We start from the raw sequence: 17,660 nt of genomic DNA, 5'->3' as shown, positions 1-17,660 counted from the left end.
AGGGAGGAACGGAAGGGGAGGGAGGGAGGGAGGAAGGAAGGAAGGAAGGAAGGAAGGGAAGGGAAGGGAAGGGAAGGGAAAAAGGAAGGAAGGAAGGAAGGAAGGAAGGAAGGAAGGAAGGAAGGAAAAGGGAAGGAAGGGAAGAAGGAAGGAAGGAAGGAAGGAAAAGGAAGGGAAGGGAAGGAAAGGGAAGAAGGAAGGAGACAAGGGAGAAGAGAAGTGATTTTTGTCACCCTGGGGTTTAGGACAAGCTCTTTTGGAAACCAGCACTGCCACAAAACACAACCATCATTATTTGGCCACAACAGCACATTTGAGCTCATTGTAAATTTGAACTCTTCAAAGGACAAAGCTGAGCAGCTGTTATTGATGGGCACGGCGGAAGAGTTAGCTGAAGTAATATTTCTCGGTGATTTAATATTGACAGCCAAACTTTAGAAGTTTTCTCAGCTTTCTCACTCAGGAGCTGACAGCAATTTCACTGGGGCCAAAGTAAAATAAATAAAAATAACAAGGTATTCTAGCTAGTGATGTCACTGAATGTCACACTTCCGAGTGGAGAACGTACAAGTTTTGGCAGCTTGCAAATCTCCTTCCAAAGACAGGAGATATTTTATAGCCTTAGAGACTATTTCTACCTAAAATATTAATGGTATTTTGCACTTGTAGCTTGTGTGCATTTAACAACTCTATTTTTTTATCCAAGCTATTGATACCACTTCCAATTAATGTTCAAAGGAAGGGTGGTAGAGTCCAACCAATGATTGATGCTAATAATCTAATATTAGTATTCTGACCCAGCTCCCCAAACACAACAAACCTTCAGACGTGAACTCAAACAATTCCTTAACTAGGAGCGCCAGCAGCCCCGGCAAAAAGTTTCTCTCTCACTGCAGGCTAACAAGTTCAGACAGCCAGGAGATGAATAGTTGTCTGTCACATCTATTCATCTCCACCCTCTGCCTTTTATCCCCAGAGCTAGGGTGGGGCCTCACTAGCAGCGGTGGCTCTCCCATCCCAAGGATTGGCCCATGGATTTCCACTGCTCTCCTCTCCTCTTCTGTGCATTCATGTGTCAGGCACTGGGCCCAGCTGTTCCTCCTCTTCCTCATCAGCCACCTCCAGACCTGGGGGCTGTTGACTTTCCATCTGAGGGCTGATGGACTGCCCAGGCTCTGCCCCCCCCCCCTCTCTCTCTCTCTCTGCCAGCTCCATTCCCTCTTCCCCCTCGGAGCTCTCAGGTTGCTCTGATGCTGACCCTGACTCCCATGCCTCCTCCTCCTCTGATTCGGCTGCTGGAGGGGCCGGTGGCCATAATACAGTGTTTCTCAACCTTGGTGACTTTAAGATCTGTGGACTTCAACTTCCAGAATTCCCCAGCCAGCATAGCTATTCAGTTCAGTCTATATACCAACGGAACCTACTTTGCACAATTCCATTCTGCTAGTCCCATCTGGATCTGGAGTTGGCAACAAAGCCAATTTTGTTGTAGATACAGGTGTTGTATCTCTGAGCTTCCTCAATATAAAACAATATTTTTTTAAAAAAAAAGCCAAGCCAAGACTCTTCAAGTTCAATTGTGTTGATAGCATCGTTCAGAGATTGCTTGGCTTGACTCATTACGGTTCCCACCTAAATGTCTTCTGTTGATAAGCATGTCATTTCTTGATTGATTTGTCTCTTGTAGGTTCCTGTAATCTATGAATGATTGACAGGTGTTCCACAGTTTTAAGAAATTGCCTCTTATGGAGGGGTCAAAATTAATAGCCTCCTTCTGCCATTGCAGGCTTTCAAAAAAGTCTTAATCAAGATACTTATTACATGCCATGATCATCCCGAAGTCTTTTTCCAATTAATAAATGGCTCTCCAAACACAGTTTAATGTACCATGTGCTGAGCAAATAATAATTACCAATAATAAATTGGACTGGATTAACCCAATACATTAGAATGTTATTAAAAAGAGAAAGACAGATTGATACCTACACTTTAGCTAAGTAATTCAGAATGTGCTTTTAGATTGGGTGCATCACACAAACTCCAAAAATTCAGCTAATTGAGTAAAGCATGTCCCAAAGATGCTTTTTCAAAAGGCAACTGGATTTTGTGTGTCAGAGTGCGCACAGATTTACTACATGAGACAACCCAGGAGCAATAACAGCAAACAGAGGTTTGTAATAAATAGTAGTTTTATCAACAAAAGAATATATACTATACATACATGTTCTATAGTCAGAGGTCAAACAATCAGCAATTACAGCAGGGAAAAACAAACAGCGAGAAAGAGATGCCCTAACAGGGCCTCTTCTTATTATATAGGATCTTAAAGGGATAACAGCCAAAAACCTTGCTGACTCATTCCCATCATCACATTGCATTATTGCATTATTGCATCATTGCAACAGCTGATCAGCTCTTAAATCACTACCCTGACATTGTGTTTCCTTGAAGACCATGTCACTCAAAAGCCTACATTCCAGACAAATCTTAATTTCCCACACTTTCATGGAAGGTGGAATCCTTGCAGGGTATCCAAATTTGGATAACTCAAGAGAAAGTTAAATGCATCTAATTCTTTACTGTTTCAAAGAGAATTATTTATGCTCTTCACTTACATGGTTCAGTATTTTCCCCCCCTCTCACTTTAGAATTGCTAGTTCTTCTCTGATCTTTCCATGGCAGGAGGGTGGAAAAAGAGATATCTTTCCCAGAAAATGCTTTGATGGAGCTTATAATGAGTGAAGAAAAAGAATGGCTAATAGAAAATGATACCATCATACATATTATCCAGAATAGTGATAATCTGAAGGCTCTCCCTTGGGCTCTGCTGTTGTAGATAGATTTGTGAGACCACAGAGGTAGCAACACACATTAGAACAATCACATGCTGCAATTTGTGAGACTCTACACTTTCTCTTTTGGGTCCTAGGCTGAAAGGAAAAAAGATATGTGCCACTACTTTTGAGACAAAAAAGGCTCACAGATTCCAGTGGTAGATGTGGTGGTCCTTGAAAAGCTGGAGGAGGAGGAAGAAGAGGGGGAGGAGGAGAGGGAAGAGGGGAAGGAGAAGGAGGAGGAGAGGGAGGAGGAGGAGAAGGAGAAGGAGAAGGAAAAGGAGGAGAAGGAGAAGGAGAAGGAGAAGGAGAAGGAGGAGAAGAAATTGTCATCATCAGGGAGAAAGGAACTGGAATTAATCTCTCTCTTAATCTCTGAGGTATTGGGACTCCACAGAAAAGGCCCAACTGCAAGGATACAACAGCCTTACATCTGTTCATGGAGGACCAAAAAGAAAAGACAGATTTGTAATGTGAATATTAAACTGGGCCTTTTAAAACCTTTCAATTTTGGTAAAAGATTGTGGTGGTCTCAACGCCAGGGTTCAAATGAAGTCCACACAATGTGAGGGATGAAACAAGCCCTGTGCCCACGCACTCTGCAAAAGGATTCCACCCAGAGCTCAGAGTTACATCAAAAGACATCAGAAGCACAGAGGAAATGTTTTAAAGCTTGTTCGGTCTTCCTTTTACAGCTAATGTGGCCTTTACATGGAAGATTTCTGGCGGAATCTCTTTCCTGCTGCAAAAACAATGAAACTGCCTCCTGCCAGGGAACTAAGTGGAAGAGTCAGAGAACGGATCACTCATCCTTTCTAATCTCCTCATTATGGCTTCCTTGTCATCCTAAATTATAGGTCTGTGAAGGTACCTGGCTTAATTTTTTTCTAAGTCACTGTCCTATCTTCCTCTGTGCTAAATGCCACAGTAGAGAAATGAAGGCTAGTATTTCAGTTATTCTTTTGGTGCATCATTGGCAGGGAATATTTTAATTAATTTGAAAAAAGGCCTTGAATCTTTTACCTCATATATTTATGAGATTGAATTCCTATAAAAATGTAGAATACCTTTCCTTTCCTTTCCTTTCCTTTCCTTTCCTTTCCTTTCCTTTCCTTTCCTTTCCTTTCCTTTCCTTTCCTTTCCTTTCCTTTCCTTTCCTTTCCTTTCCTTCCTTCCTTCCTTCCTTCCTTCCTTCCTTCCTTCCTTTCCTTTCCTTTCCTTTCCTTTCCTTTCCTTTCTTTCTTTCCCTTCCTTCCTTTCTTTCCTTTCCTTTCCTTTCCTTTCCTTTCCTTTCCTTTCCTTTCCTTTCCTTTCCTTTCCTTTCCTTTCCTTTCCTTTCCTTCCCTTCCCTTCCCTTCCCTTCCCTTCCCTTCCCTTCCCTCCTCTCCTTCTCTTTCTCCTGTCCTTCTCCTCTCCTCCTTCCCTCCATCAATTAACCAACTTAAACCTCTTCCTATGTGTGTAGCTATTCCTGTCCCCTTCTCCCTTAGAGTTCATCAAAAGCAATATTTTTAATTGGCAATTTTTGGGGTAGATGTAATGCTGGGTTTTTTTCCCTTCCTGATTCTCTTTTCTTTTGGGTCATCCATCCATGTATGGTAGAAATGACACCTGAAGCAGGTATGATGTTTTTCTCCGGTTCACTCTGGATCTCTTCAATGGTCTTTTCACACCCACCTACAACCTGGAACTTTGAGCTCTTCGGCAGCCAAAACTGCTTAAATCCAGCTGACTTTGCCAACCATCATCTTCTCTGTTTTCAAAACTCCAACAAGAGCTCTCTCTCATTTCCTGCCAACTCATCGGCTTATTTTGAACTTCTTTTCTCAAAACGTCTAGCTTGAGAAACTCTGAAAATCTTATCTTTTTCATTCCCTTCTATTTTCCCAGACTGAGCTTATCAGCCCTGGGTAGAGCTTGTGTGTCAGGGAGATCACATGTGCTTAGCTGTCTTATTTGAAGCTTGACCCATTGCCTGGATCAGGATGCAAGCCGATTTCTTTCTTTCTTTCTTTTTTTAAAAGATGCATTTGATTTCTTAGCCATGGATCTCCCTTTTCCAATAAAGCTAATCAGTTCATCTTATGAATGGAATATAAGGAATTGCACCAGGGGTAGTATTCACTTACCTTCCCTACCGGTTCGTGCAAATGTGAGTGTGTGCGCCTTGTCCATGCATGTGCACGGCCTTCCACGCATGTGCTTTATTTATGCACCCGGCATGCACGCATGTATGTGGCTAAAAACATGCCTAAATAGGATAGGCATAGAGTCAGGGCTACCGGTTTGAGCAAACCGGTCTGAACTGGCTGAATACCCCCTCTGAATTGCACTCCCAAAACAACAACCAAACCCCAAAAATATGTAGATGGGGCCAGGAGAACCATTAGATTATTTCAGTTCAGTTGAGTTTAACATTCAGTATAATTAATATGATTATTAGGGATAAAGTGATAGTTCTCGCTTCAACCCGAATCATTGCTTCGAATTATTGTCATAATTGATTCGGCAATAATCATCATGATAAATATTTGGAAGGTTCAGTGCGTTCTTGGCTTGTTTTGTTGACTTACTGACTCTTGGTGATGGCACCAAAGTTTTCATGGAAAGATTTTAGGAAGTGATCTGCCATAGCTTCCTTCCTAAGACTGGTTCAATGTTACCTAGATGGCTTTGTGCCCTAAGGTAAAACTAGAACTCACTGTCTCCCAGTTTCTTGATACACCAAACAGATTCTTGTGTGTAAGCTTGAGCATTAAATCTTTGAACTGATTTTGAGCATTAAATCTTAACATATGGTCTTGATCAGGGCTGTCAAACTCATGGCTGATGGGCCAGATGCATCATGCATTGCCCACGCCCATTTTAGCGAAGGGGAAAAAAGTGGCGATATGTCACATGACTCCGCTGTGACGACGTGAGTTTGACACCCCTGGTCTTGATCCTTTGCACCTGACATTCATCTCAACAAAAGCTCAGTACTAAATTGGCATCAGATAAGCGTCAACAGTATTCCAGAGGAGTTGGATTTGGACTGCTGGTAACAGCGTAACAAATCTAAGCTAATGACGTGTTTAACTCCACCCTCCAGCATTGCCTGCTTTTTTCCTACAGTGCATATGTATATCACACCAGTTAATAAAGTTAAATTATTGTACTTTCTCAAATCCTGCTGCATCATTTGATATGGTGAAACAGAGTCCACCTCACTTTCTTTCACTTTTTATAAGCCAAATTTGAAGCTGGAGGCCTTCCTAGAGTTTTCCTGCCCAATTTCCCCACACATTAATTGTTACACATGCACCCAATGCTACATAGAGTAATATAAGGGGAATAAAAAGAGGGATGTCCTTCTCCATCAAAGCATATGTTCCAGTGAATATTCAAATCTAATTTCTTCTGAAGCTTTTAAAAAAAATTAAGCCTCTATAGATTCAGATCCCCAATACTACTTTAGAGGCCTTTATTTAAATCAGATAGGGCTTTAAGGTTAAAAGGTAAAATGAAGTCCAATTAATTTGCCCCATTTATTATGCACTCCAAAACGCCATACATTTAATTGGAAGTAAAACCAATTAATTCGGTATCCACAAGGGTGTATAAGTTTATAGCTTCGCCTGCATAATATATGAACAATTTCCTCTGTGATTCAGTAACTTATCTCCTGCAAATAGTTCGGTCGTTTTGTTAACACCATAGTTTTGCTCAATTGACGAAATGAAAAATTCTATTATCGTATCGCTGCGCGCTCAACTAATTTATGCACATCATCCGCCACATTTGATTTATTTTTGTTTCTGTCTTACCTTTAAAGAACCAGATTTTTCTTTTCTGCCGACAATCAATACTTCTGCTGTATCTTCTGCCTGGGCTGACTGTGCACGGATGACTAAAGCTCTCTCAGCATCTGATAAATTTCTCAATGCAACTAAAGCTCCATTGGGTTCCACCTTGAAGTCTGGGCTGGACACTTCAAAGTTCAATTTGTGATTTTCTTGACAGTCATCAAATACCACTAAAGGGGAGGGAGAGAGAAAGAGAGAAAGAAACAAGGTCAAAAGTATCCATGAAATATCATGCCATTGATAGCTAGTTGGCTTATGTTAGAGGCCTTATTTGGAATATTGCTGGCCCAATGCTTTCAGTTTTAATCATTGTAAACAGTTCTATAACAATGAACAACGAGGGAGAGAGGGAGGGAAGGAGGAAGGAAGGAAGGAAGGAAGGAAGGAAGGAAGGAAGGAAGGAAGGAAGGAAGGAAGGAAGGAAGGAAGGAAGGAAGGAAAAGCTGAAGGGAAAAGAAGGGAGGAGGGGAGGAAGAAAGGGGGAAAAGGGAAGGAGGGAGGGAGGGAGGGTGTCAGCAGCTCTCCAACTGACTCATACTATACACAATGCTAAATTGTAAATCACAGTTTACAAACCATAATGGTTTGTCTCACACTAATATATAATCCAATATTCAGTACTATTCTTTGTCTATCCGACCTGATTCTGCATATCCGTCACAATCTTGTTTTTAAACTATATAACCTTTTATGGTTTAGCAGCAATGTCACAAAACATGTTCCAATGTCAATTGGTGATTCACAAAGAAAGGCTGGATGGTTAGATTCACACATTTATTACATCCACTCCAGAACAAAAGACAGCACTTTATGGCTTTATACAATATATGAATCCATTTCCCCCCTTAAGTGCTTCAGAGCTATTGTGCACCTGATAAAGGTAAAAGAAAAGGCATCTTCCAGCATGCTACAGATTGAAATTTATTCACCAAAACATTAACGGAAACTAGATTAAACCTACTTGAATTATAGCAACTACTGTGGGAGTAGTTACTCCATGGTTTATAAGGCGAGAAACAGCAGGCTTGAACAAAATGTTTTCAGTAAATAATTATGGAATAATTGGTTTGGGGCCTGGCCTGGCCATCTAAAATCCTTAAGGCTAACAAAAGCAGTTTGGGATAATAATTTTGCTTCATATTAAAGAACCAATTCTGTTGGTTTGATGGAAATTACTGTAGGATGATTGGTTTCACAATCAAAGCGCCTCCCTAAATATATGAATTTCCACACTTCAGCTGTGTGATAATTGTTATTGTGCAGACTACTTTAATTATGTTCAGCAACGGCTTTTCTTTATGGAAAACTGATCACATCTACAGCTCCAAGAACCATCTCTAATGGGCGGTTGAGTTTTCAGCGCTCAAGAGATGCAGAATTTATGAAAACACAACTTACGTGCATGACACCCATATGGAAATCAATGGGAGAACCAATCAACCCATATGGTTCCCTAGTAGAGAATTTGCTGAGACCTTGGCACCTTCAGGCAAGATGGAAAGATTCCTGCATAAAACCAATGAATCAACCAGAAAGTCCAGTTGCCTCTTGAAAAAGCACCTTTGGGACAACCATGACTTGGATGATTAAGAATCTCCATAGACTTTTCTATCGGTAGATAATAATATGTGTTACACAGAGAGAGAGAGAGAGACCCACACACACTGAAGAAGCTTCTTGGATGAGAAGCGAAACGTCTTCAAAGAAAAACCAGAAAGTCCAGTTGACTCTTGAAAAAGCACCTTTGGGACAACCATGACCTGGAGAACTGAGAATCTCCATAGATGATGCTATTCAGCAATTTTAGGCTGAATTGATCCATCTTTCAGATGAATTCAGAGCAAGACAAATTCCTTGTGTGTCCAATCACACTTGGCCAATAAAAATTCTATTCTATTCTATTCTATTCTATTCTATTCTATTCTATTCTATTCTATTCTATTCTATTCTATTCTATTCTATTCATATTATACTTTTGATAGCAAACTCCATTGCAAAATCCATTATGAAACCCCAACCTATTTCTCATTTTCTTGCCCTCTAGGGGTTTTGGATTTCAACTATCTTCATTCTGAGACAGCCCAAGATGTCCCAGGACATTTGCGTCTTTCAAGGCCCTTGAGAAGATTGTATGGATTCAGGTGGGCAGGGGAGTATGGTATGAGTCTTAAGCAAGCAAGATGGCACTTGACTTGTGATGTTGACACAGAAATCCCATCCTTGGTGCTCTCTGAGCTTGATTGTTTTCCTGCAGATGTTTTATTACCAAACTAAGTAACATCATCAGTACTAGAAGAAGAGGTTGGCAAATTGCATTTTTATTCATTTATACTTCATATTTCTTAACCACCCATTCCCTTCTAATACTGATGATGTTACCTTGTTTGGTAATGAAATGCTTGTAAGAAAATAACCAAGCTCAGAGAACAGCAAGGACCCCACAAGTTCAACTCTGAGCTACAAACATTTACTTCTATCAGTCAATCTCATACTCTTAGAGAAATGTTACTGCATTTAAGGCAATACCAATGAAAACTGAGGAAGAAGAGAGAGAATCTAATTCAAGAGAAGGTGAGCAGACTTTTGCCCCTCCCCTCACCTTACTAAAATACAATAAAATTAATTTAATGGACACATATCTCCTTCTGAACTTTTGGGTGCTGACAACAATGGAACCTTTAATGGCCAGGTTCTTCAAAGGTAGTTAAGGAGATCCATTCATTAATATGGAGTACATAATGAGCCACCCATCCTATCAAATGGGGGCTCTTTACTGCAATACTGATTTTCCTGGCTGAAAATTCAGTTCACACGCACAGTTATCCCCCAGCTGTAGCCAGATTCTAAAAATAGAACTAGATTGGAGCCAAAAGTTTTAGTTTTGTGCAAGCAAACTATTCATTTATTGACATCTATATGGTTGTTCGGAAAGTTGTTTCTGCCAAGTGAACATCTTTATTGTGTATAATATGCCGTATGGTGTAGAACGAGATCCAAAATGCACAATGGAAAGCATGGAGGCTGTGCCAAATATTTCCTAATGGGAAAAAGAAAAATCTAAGCAACCTATATTTTACAAAAGCCTGATGCTTAATACCTACTTTGTTAGCATAAGACCTGGTGCCAGGCCCTTCAGTGAACTTCTGAGGTAAACATAATGCTTATCTGCCAGCAAATTATTTATGTGCTATCGATTTATTTACTCATTCCTGGAACTCTGATTCAACTTCATGGAAAGTCCAACACATGTAACCACATTTAAATGACATGACAATTGTTAAAATCCAACACAACTTGATTCTGTTAACATGTCTATGGAGACTCTCAGTCATCCAGGTCATGGTTGTCCCAAAAGTGCTTTCTCAAAAGGCAACTGGACTTTCTTTGTTTTTTCTTTGAAGACATTTTGCTTCTCATCCAAGAAGCTTCTTCAGTTCTGAAGAAGCTTCTTGGATGAGAAGCAAAACGTCTTCAGGGAAAAAAACACAGTCCAGTTGTCTTTTGAAAAAATACTTTTGGGACATTCTGTTAGCATGAAATCCAGACATATGGATATTCCAGTGAGATTTTGGATTCCCATCTCATGTTAGTGAAATATAAATGGTTTTCTATAAACCATGATTAAAAACTACCCAAAATATTGGAGAGCTTTGCTCTGAAACAAAAAGTAGAGAACCAACATTATCCGACATTGAGAAATGATGCTATTTTCTAAAACAAAATTGTTTCCTTTCATTGGAAGAATATTTACTGTATGAAAAAAAATGTGCAATTACCTAATATTGGGTTGGTTTGTTTTTTTTAGCAAGATAAGAACAAACACTTGGTTATCTTCCAAATTTTACACATCTGTGATGCAAATTTCTAGTTAAAAAATGTGTACCACGGTGGTATTAGAGGAGTTGATCAGAAAAACATACAATAGTAAACCTGCCATGCGTTATATTAAGAAAATTGCTTGCAAATATAAACAAGATGGCATAAAAATGAATGTTATTAGAAAATGCATATTAAAAGGTGCAGTTGAAAAAGACTGTAAGCAACTGTTATCCATCTTGTTGAACCATCTCCACCTCTATTGTTTTAAACTCACTTTTTGTGATGCCAAGAAAGACTTGGTTTAATTCCAAAAATCTCTCTGGGATTAAATTGGAAGAATTGATTGGTTGTTAAAATTTAAGGGTGAATTCCACTCCTGAGGAGTAACCACATAGTAACCAAGGAAGAAAAATGGGATGTCTCTATTGCTCTCAAAATGGTTTCCACAAATAGCGATCACAATAAATTCCTGTAAAAGAAAGATGGCACCACTAGAAGAGTTGGATTAATGTCTTAAAATAATGGCATTTTTCCTCAGAGTCACGGAAAATCTGAAGAAAAGATGGTTCCTTAATAACATCAGAGGGCATTAAAACCATGTGAGGTCCAAAACATTTCTTCCACATCATTTGTGATGTGTGCACAATTGTGACATTCAAGATGGTGGTTGAGACCTCACAATCAAATCCCGCACGCTTTTTATATGTGTCACACTCTGAATACCTCAAAATGTTCCAGGGTTCTGATTATATGGGCTTGGCCACCATCTTGGATTTTCACAGATATCCTTCTAACGCCTATGCAATTTTAATTCCTTTGTTTACTTATTTACTTTTATTTTAGTTAACACTTCTCCTTATTCTTATTTTTTCTGCTGTTTCTCTCCTGCCTCCGCATCACCTAAATATTTTTTTTCAGGTATTTGTATTGCAGGAGAAGATGTGGACAAGGGGCTACTACCTATGAGGAGAAGAGATGTAAAAGAAATTTGCAACATCCCTCATAATGTCATGATTCATTGCTATAATTGGATGCCACAGATGGCAAAAAGGAGTGGAATATATTGATTTTTCAGCTGCAAGAGTTTGTAGCAGTTCATGGACATTTGAGAAGTCTGAGGAAAAAATATCAATCAGAAGGAATTTTGAAAGGTTGCCTTGAAAACAAGGAAGATGGGATTACATTGTGCTTTCATAATTGTAGAACTAGGACAACTTTTCACTGGTTGTCCTGTTCTGCCTGGATGCTTCATTTCTGAATTGTATTCGAGAAAAGATATCTTTGGAAGATCTTGAAGCTTACAGTAAAATGGAAAATGATGTTTTGACAGATGCTGTGTCAAGCTGCTTAAAGCTTTATATACAGTAGTGGCCAAAATTGTGGAAACCTTTTGGGAAAAGTGTATTTTCCAAAACTACCTAATAACACCACTTTTTTTGGGGAGTAGTACCATACAATTATATATCAATGGAAATACAATTTAATCAAGAATGTGATGCAATAACTTTTATGAACGATTTGCTATTAGAATAGCAGTTAGAGTATAAAGAAGCAAAATTGAAACACATAGAAAAAATGAGATATACAAAAATGATCACCATGTCAGTTAATTCTTAGTTGGGTAACCTTTAGCATGAATTAGGGCCTTACAATGTCTTCCCGTGGAGTGAACCAAGTCTTTTAGTTCTGCAGCTGTTATAATGTGAAACCAAGATTGAAGGATTGCTTCTATTAACTGGGTTTTATTGCTGGGTCACTTTTGACTAACAAGTTTCTTTAGTCGGATCCATAGATTTTCAATTGGATGAAGGTCTGGGCTATTCCCATGCCATTCCAGCAGCGGAATGTGATTATCTTGAAACTCCAAAAGAAAAAAAAAAGTGGTGTTATTAGCCACCAAACCTCAAAAATATACTTTTCCCAAAAGGTTTCCACAATTTTGGCCACTACTGTACCTCTACAATTGAGACAGTAAGCTTCCACAACACAGCGAAGTAGCTCTGTTTGTACAGGACATGAAACTGGTTACTGGGAACCCATGCTAGATATTTTCTTTTTTCACATGTTGCATGAACCCTACCTATTTAAAGGTTAGTCCTTGACTTATGACCACAAATGGGATCAAAATTCTCATTGCTAATAAAGGTTAAGTAATTTGCGCCTGATTTAACAATTTTTGTCGCCACATTGTTAAGTGAATCTCTGCAGTTGTTAATTGAACCTAGCTTCTCCCATTGACTTTGCTTGTTGGAATCCAAGAAAATGGATTCCTGAATGGTGATCACGTGACCTTGGGATGCTGCCGCCATCATAAATCCCAGTTGCCAAGCGCCCAAATTAGGGGCGTTATTTTACTGGTTATTTGTGTGAATGCAGCCCTTGTAAGCAATTTAAAACTCACTTACCCCACAGAAAAAGTTATACCACCATAAAGTGGTGCCTCCTGCAATTCAGTCAAATCTCAAAATGGCACAGACGGGTACGTGAGACACAGCAGAGTATCTCAATTTCCTGGAAAAACCATTTCTTCCTGACTCCTTTTCCAACACACAAAAGCCATCAATGCCTCTTTGCAAGAAACGTTCTTTAAAAAAAATGGCACAACAATCTACGGGAAGACTATTTATTCAACATTTCTCCGAGAAAGCATCACCCCAAATAAAAGACTTTGTCAATTCCCACCTGCCACACGATACCGATGTATTATTTCCGAAATACTTGGTAGAACATGATTCATCATTTATGTAGCACTGAGAGAGCACAAAGTGAGTAATACTCTGAAGCCGGCCTGTAATATCTTTGGCCCTCTTCGCATCAGAAGGAGGGGAGAAATAGAGATATTTAAAGGACTGCGGGTAGCAGATATGTTTCCCTGAAAATAAACTTGATTGAATTTCCATAAAGATTTGCTTTTTATCTATGCTCATGATTGGCCTTCTGCCAAGAAACACGCTCTTGCCGTCTGTTTGGAAGCATTAAGTAGCTGCTTGGATCATCCTTTTCCTATTTAACACATGTTCACAACTGTCGTTTTCTTACACAAATACATCCCTTGCACAGGACAGTACGTCATTCCTACTTTGGATACTTTGCTTTTAAAATACCCATTTTTCCCTGAAAATAAGACCCTGTCTTATATTTTTTGGCACCAAAAAAGGCACCAGGTCTTATTTTGGAGAGAGGATATTGTCCACTGATTCTCCTCAGTTGTGCGTGTCACCCCCGGCCTCCTTTCTGCTGTCAGAGGCCTTCAGGAACTTCTTCTGCAGCTGGCAAGACTGGCAAGGCTTTCCTGAAGGCCTCTGCAGCCGATATTAGATATTATCTAATATTGGCTAGAAGTGTTCAGGATGCAGAAGAAATGGGCCAGCAAAGCAGATGTTGGGGTGTGCGAGGCCTGGCTGCAACTGTCCAAAGGTAAATAGTAGGGCAGCTCCATTCTCCCATCCCCACCTAGCTTCATTTTTACCCGTGCACCCTGGAGTGGGCAGGATCTTAATTAGGGCTTATTTTGGGGGTAGGGCTTATATTGGGCATACGTGTAAAAAAAATTGAACTAGGACTTACTTCTGGGGTAGGTTTTATTTTTGGAGAAACATGGCATCTCCCTTCTCCAAAAGGATGGAGCAGACAGGAAGAAAACTTTGCTCTGTTCCTATTTTCCTCTTAAAATTATGTTTCAGAGATGGACCGAATATAATTTTTGAGAACTTTCAGGAGCTGAGTTGTTGGCCTTTTTCCCCCCCTTCTGCATTGTAGTTATTTAGTGGTGACTCTATGTTAATAGCTACTAAAAGGCATACATTTTGTTTGAATATCGACTCCTACCCTAGGATCAGAGAGGTCCAACTGCTGAAAACAATGCCATTAAAACTGTGCCATGTAATCCTTCTGTTCAGAGTCCCTCCCGACACGTTTTCTATTCTCATCAAACATCACCTTTGATAGTCCCTGACAAAGATGTGGGTTTTGGGGTTGGGTTTTTTTTGCATTTCTAACAAAAGTTCCTCCGAGGGGGCAAGGAAGAGTTGTCAGTCACAAACACTGAAAAGGGAATAATGGAAATGAGTCCATGTATACCCAACACAAGCACACACAGGCATACATACACACCAACAGATTGTCTGGCTAATAAAGCTAAAAGTTGTCAAATACTTTTTTAATGCTCTCATTCATGTTGCTAAATGGGACCTTTGAGCAATGCTATGTCCAAAGCTTGAAGTGGAAGATGGAGAGTGAGTTTCTAGGGATGAACGAACATTTTAGTACCAATAAAGGTGAATATTTGCAGCTCAGGGTTGAAATGAGGAGTCTGGATGTTTAAGTGCCTTCCAATTTCTATTTCTCTTCCTTCCACCCAGACCTAAATTTCATATTGCCTTGATTAAACAATATCAACTGTCGGGATCTTGGAAGCAAGCCTTCACTGCTGTGGTGTCTAGATCTGGGCAGCATCTCCTCAGAGGTCTATCATATCAGGAAGATGTTCAGAAAGTCAGTAGAAGCCATCCTATTCTCTTTTGGCTATGGACTAAAGCTACTCTACAGTTTCCTTCTTTCTCATTTCGAAATTGTAAGCTGTGCAAGAGTTCTGTGCAATTGAAGTTAGTTCTCTGAATTATATAACTAACTAACCAGACAGCCAACCCACCCATGAAATAAATAAACAAATTAAAACCATGGGTCTGAAAATCAACGATCATCAGGAGGAGCAAAATCATTTCAGTCAAAAAATTCAGTCAGATGATGATAGAAGATAAAACAATGGGTGAGCAGATGCTTTCGTATTGAGGTTGCTATCAAGGAGAGCCTGGATGAGTCTCCAAGGAGCAAATTACAAGAAATGCTGTGTTAGCCAAGATTAGAAAAAGATGTAGAAATTAAAGGAAATATTTTGTAAAATATGGGATCCTTCTTTCTCTCTGTTCCCTTTCAACCCCCAACAAACTTTCCTTTCCTTTCCTTTCCTTTCCTTTCCTTTCCTTTCCTTTCCTTTCCTTTCCTTTCCTTTCCTTTCCTTTCCTTTCCTTTCCTTTCCTTTCCTTTCCTTTCCTCTCCTCTCCTCTCCTCTCCTCTCCTCTCCTCTCCTCTCTTTCCTTCCCCTTCCCCTTCCCCTTCCCTTTCCCCTTCCTTCCTTCCTTCCTTCCTTCCTTCCTTCCTGGATGGATGGATGGATGGATGAATGAATTTTACATTTTCTAACACCAACCTCATGGAGATATGGAGGTCAATAGTCAATAGCTTCATAAAGAATTTAGTCCTTTCAACTTCATTCTCACTTAATGAAGGTCTTTTAATCAAAGGTGAAAGTAAGTCTGCCCGTCTGTAAAAGTTACTTCTTGACCTCATCAATGGAGAAGACTTTACCTATCTTCCACCAGCATTTTAGACCAGAGAGCTATTTGAATAATATTGTCTTTCTTTGGCATTAAACAATCTTAATTATCCCTCAGGTAGTTTTAAAAGATAAGATATTAATTAGACTTGGCTTGTCGTTGCTCATGCTTATAAACCTTTTGTAAAGCATGAATAACAAGAACTCCCTCTCCCTTACCATCTTCATCAACTCTTGCCATTTCTCCAAATGTAAGCGAGTGACAGCGTTTGTCTACATGCTGTCACATTTCTCATTTGGGTGGCATTTCGCTTCTGGCTAAATATACATGATCGTAGTATCCACATAATAAATGTTGACTTACAGGGAGAATTAGTTGTGACTGAGGGAAGAGGAGAAGACAGGCGTGATAGATTCATATTTGTGATCTCAAAACAAGTCATGAGTTTGCCCTCTGACCTCTTGAAGGAATGCTTGCTAATGAAATGACTTGAATGGAAAGAACTGTCAAAGAAACCGTCATTAGAAGACAGCTTTACCCTCGGCAAATATGTAATATCTTGATCTTTACAAGCACTGTAAAGGTGTCTCCACCCACCCACACACCCATCCATCCATCTATCTATCACCTCCTCCTCCTCGTCTTCCTCCTCCTCCCCCCTCCAGAATTATATTTTAAAGAACCAGTAGGGTTCTTTAAAGAATACTAATAGAATAAAATGAATGAGCTGGAATGGACCTTGGAGGTCTTCTAGTCCAGCCCCCTGCTCAAACAGGAGACCCTATACCAGTGATGGCTAACATTAAGGTGAAAGAGATATTTGTCTTCTTTCCAACGAGTTCAAGGAGAGAAAGCATGGTGGGAAGCAATCGGTGTGAAAGGTTTCTTTGCCCATTTAATTTTACAAACATTGTAAAAAAGCAGCGTGTAGCTAAGAGCACTCCATCTTCAGCATCTGGAACTCCATAGTCTACAGCCTTTGGCCATGCAGTGGCCATATAACTATTGGGACTAAAAGCTGCCAATAGACTGCTGTTCTGTCTAAAAGCTTAGCTGAATTGGTCCAAATAGCATCGCTTTCTCTTGCATGGCCAATTGTATGCCTCTGGAAAAATCATGAGTAGGGAAGGCATAATTAAAAGGGCCTGTCTTGCTAGAATAGAATAGAATAGAATAGAATAGAATAGAATAGAATAGAATAGAATAGAATAGAATGGAATGGAATGGAATGGAATGGAATGGAATGGAATGGAATGGAGTGGAGTGGAGTGGAGTGGAGTGGAGTGGAGTGGAGTGGAATGGAATGGAATGGAATAGAATAGAATAGAATAGAATAGAATAGAATAGAATAGAATAGAATAGAATAGAATAGAATAGAATAGAATAACAGAGTTGGAAGGGACCTTGGAGGTCTTCTAGTCCAACCCCCTGCTTAGGCAGGAAACCCTATACCATTTCAGACAAACGGTTATCCAACATCTTCTTAAAAACTTCCAATGCAGGAGCATTCACAACTTCTGGAGGCAAGTTGTTCCACTGGTTAATTGTTCTCACTGTCAGGAAATTTCTTCTTAGTTCTAGGTTGCTTCTCTCCTTGATTAGTTTTCCCCCATTGCTTCTTGTCCTACCCTCAGGTGCTTTGGAGAATAGGTTGACCCCCAACTCTTCTTTGTGGCAGCCCCTGAGATATTGGAACCCTGCTATCATGTCTCCCTTAGTCCTTCTTTCCATCCAACTAGACATACCCAGTTCCAGCAACCATTCTTCATATGTTTCTTGTTAAAAGCAGAAAAAGAAAGCAACAAGCAGTTTATCATTTCTGCATA

The 17,660-nt window shown here is 39.8% G+C and overlaps 1 protein-coding gene across 1 annotated transcript in view; it reads right to left on the bottom strand.

Moving 5' to 3' along the window:
• Positions 1–17,660, bottom strand: part of CDH13 (cadherin 13) — a 443,006-nt gene that overhangs the window by 243,468 nt on the left and 181,878 nt on the right. Inside the window, exon 3 of the mRNA XM_070952954.1 lies at positions 6,641–6,849. Within this exon, the coding sequence (XP_070809055.1) occupies positions 6,641–6,849 (209 nt within the window). The remainder of the gene's footprint in view (positions 1–6,640; positions 6,850–17,660) is intronic.

Source organism: Pituophis catenifer, unplaced genomic scaffold, assembly GCF_029215685.1.
Source record: "Pituophis catenifer annectens isolate HBS135680 unplaced genomic scaffold, rPitCat1.0.hap2 SCAF_13, whole genome shotgun sequence".
Taxonomy (NCBI): Eukaryota; Metazoa; Chordata; class Lepidosauria; order Squamata; family Colubridae; genus Pituophis; species Pituophis catenifer.
This window is presented reverse-complemented; position numbering and strand designations above follow the sequence as displayed.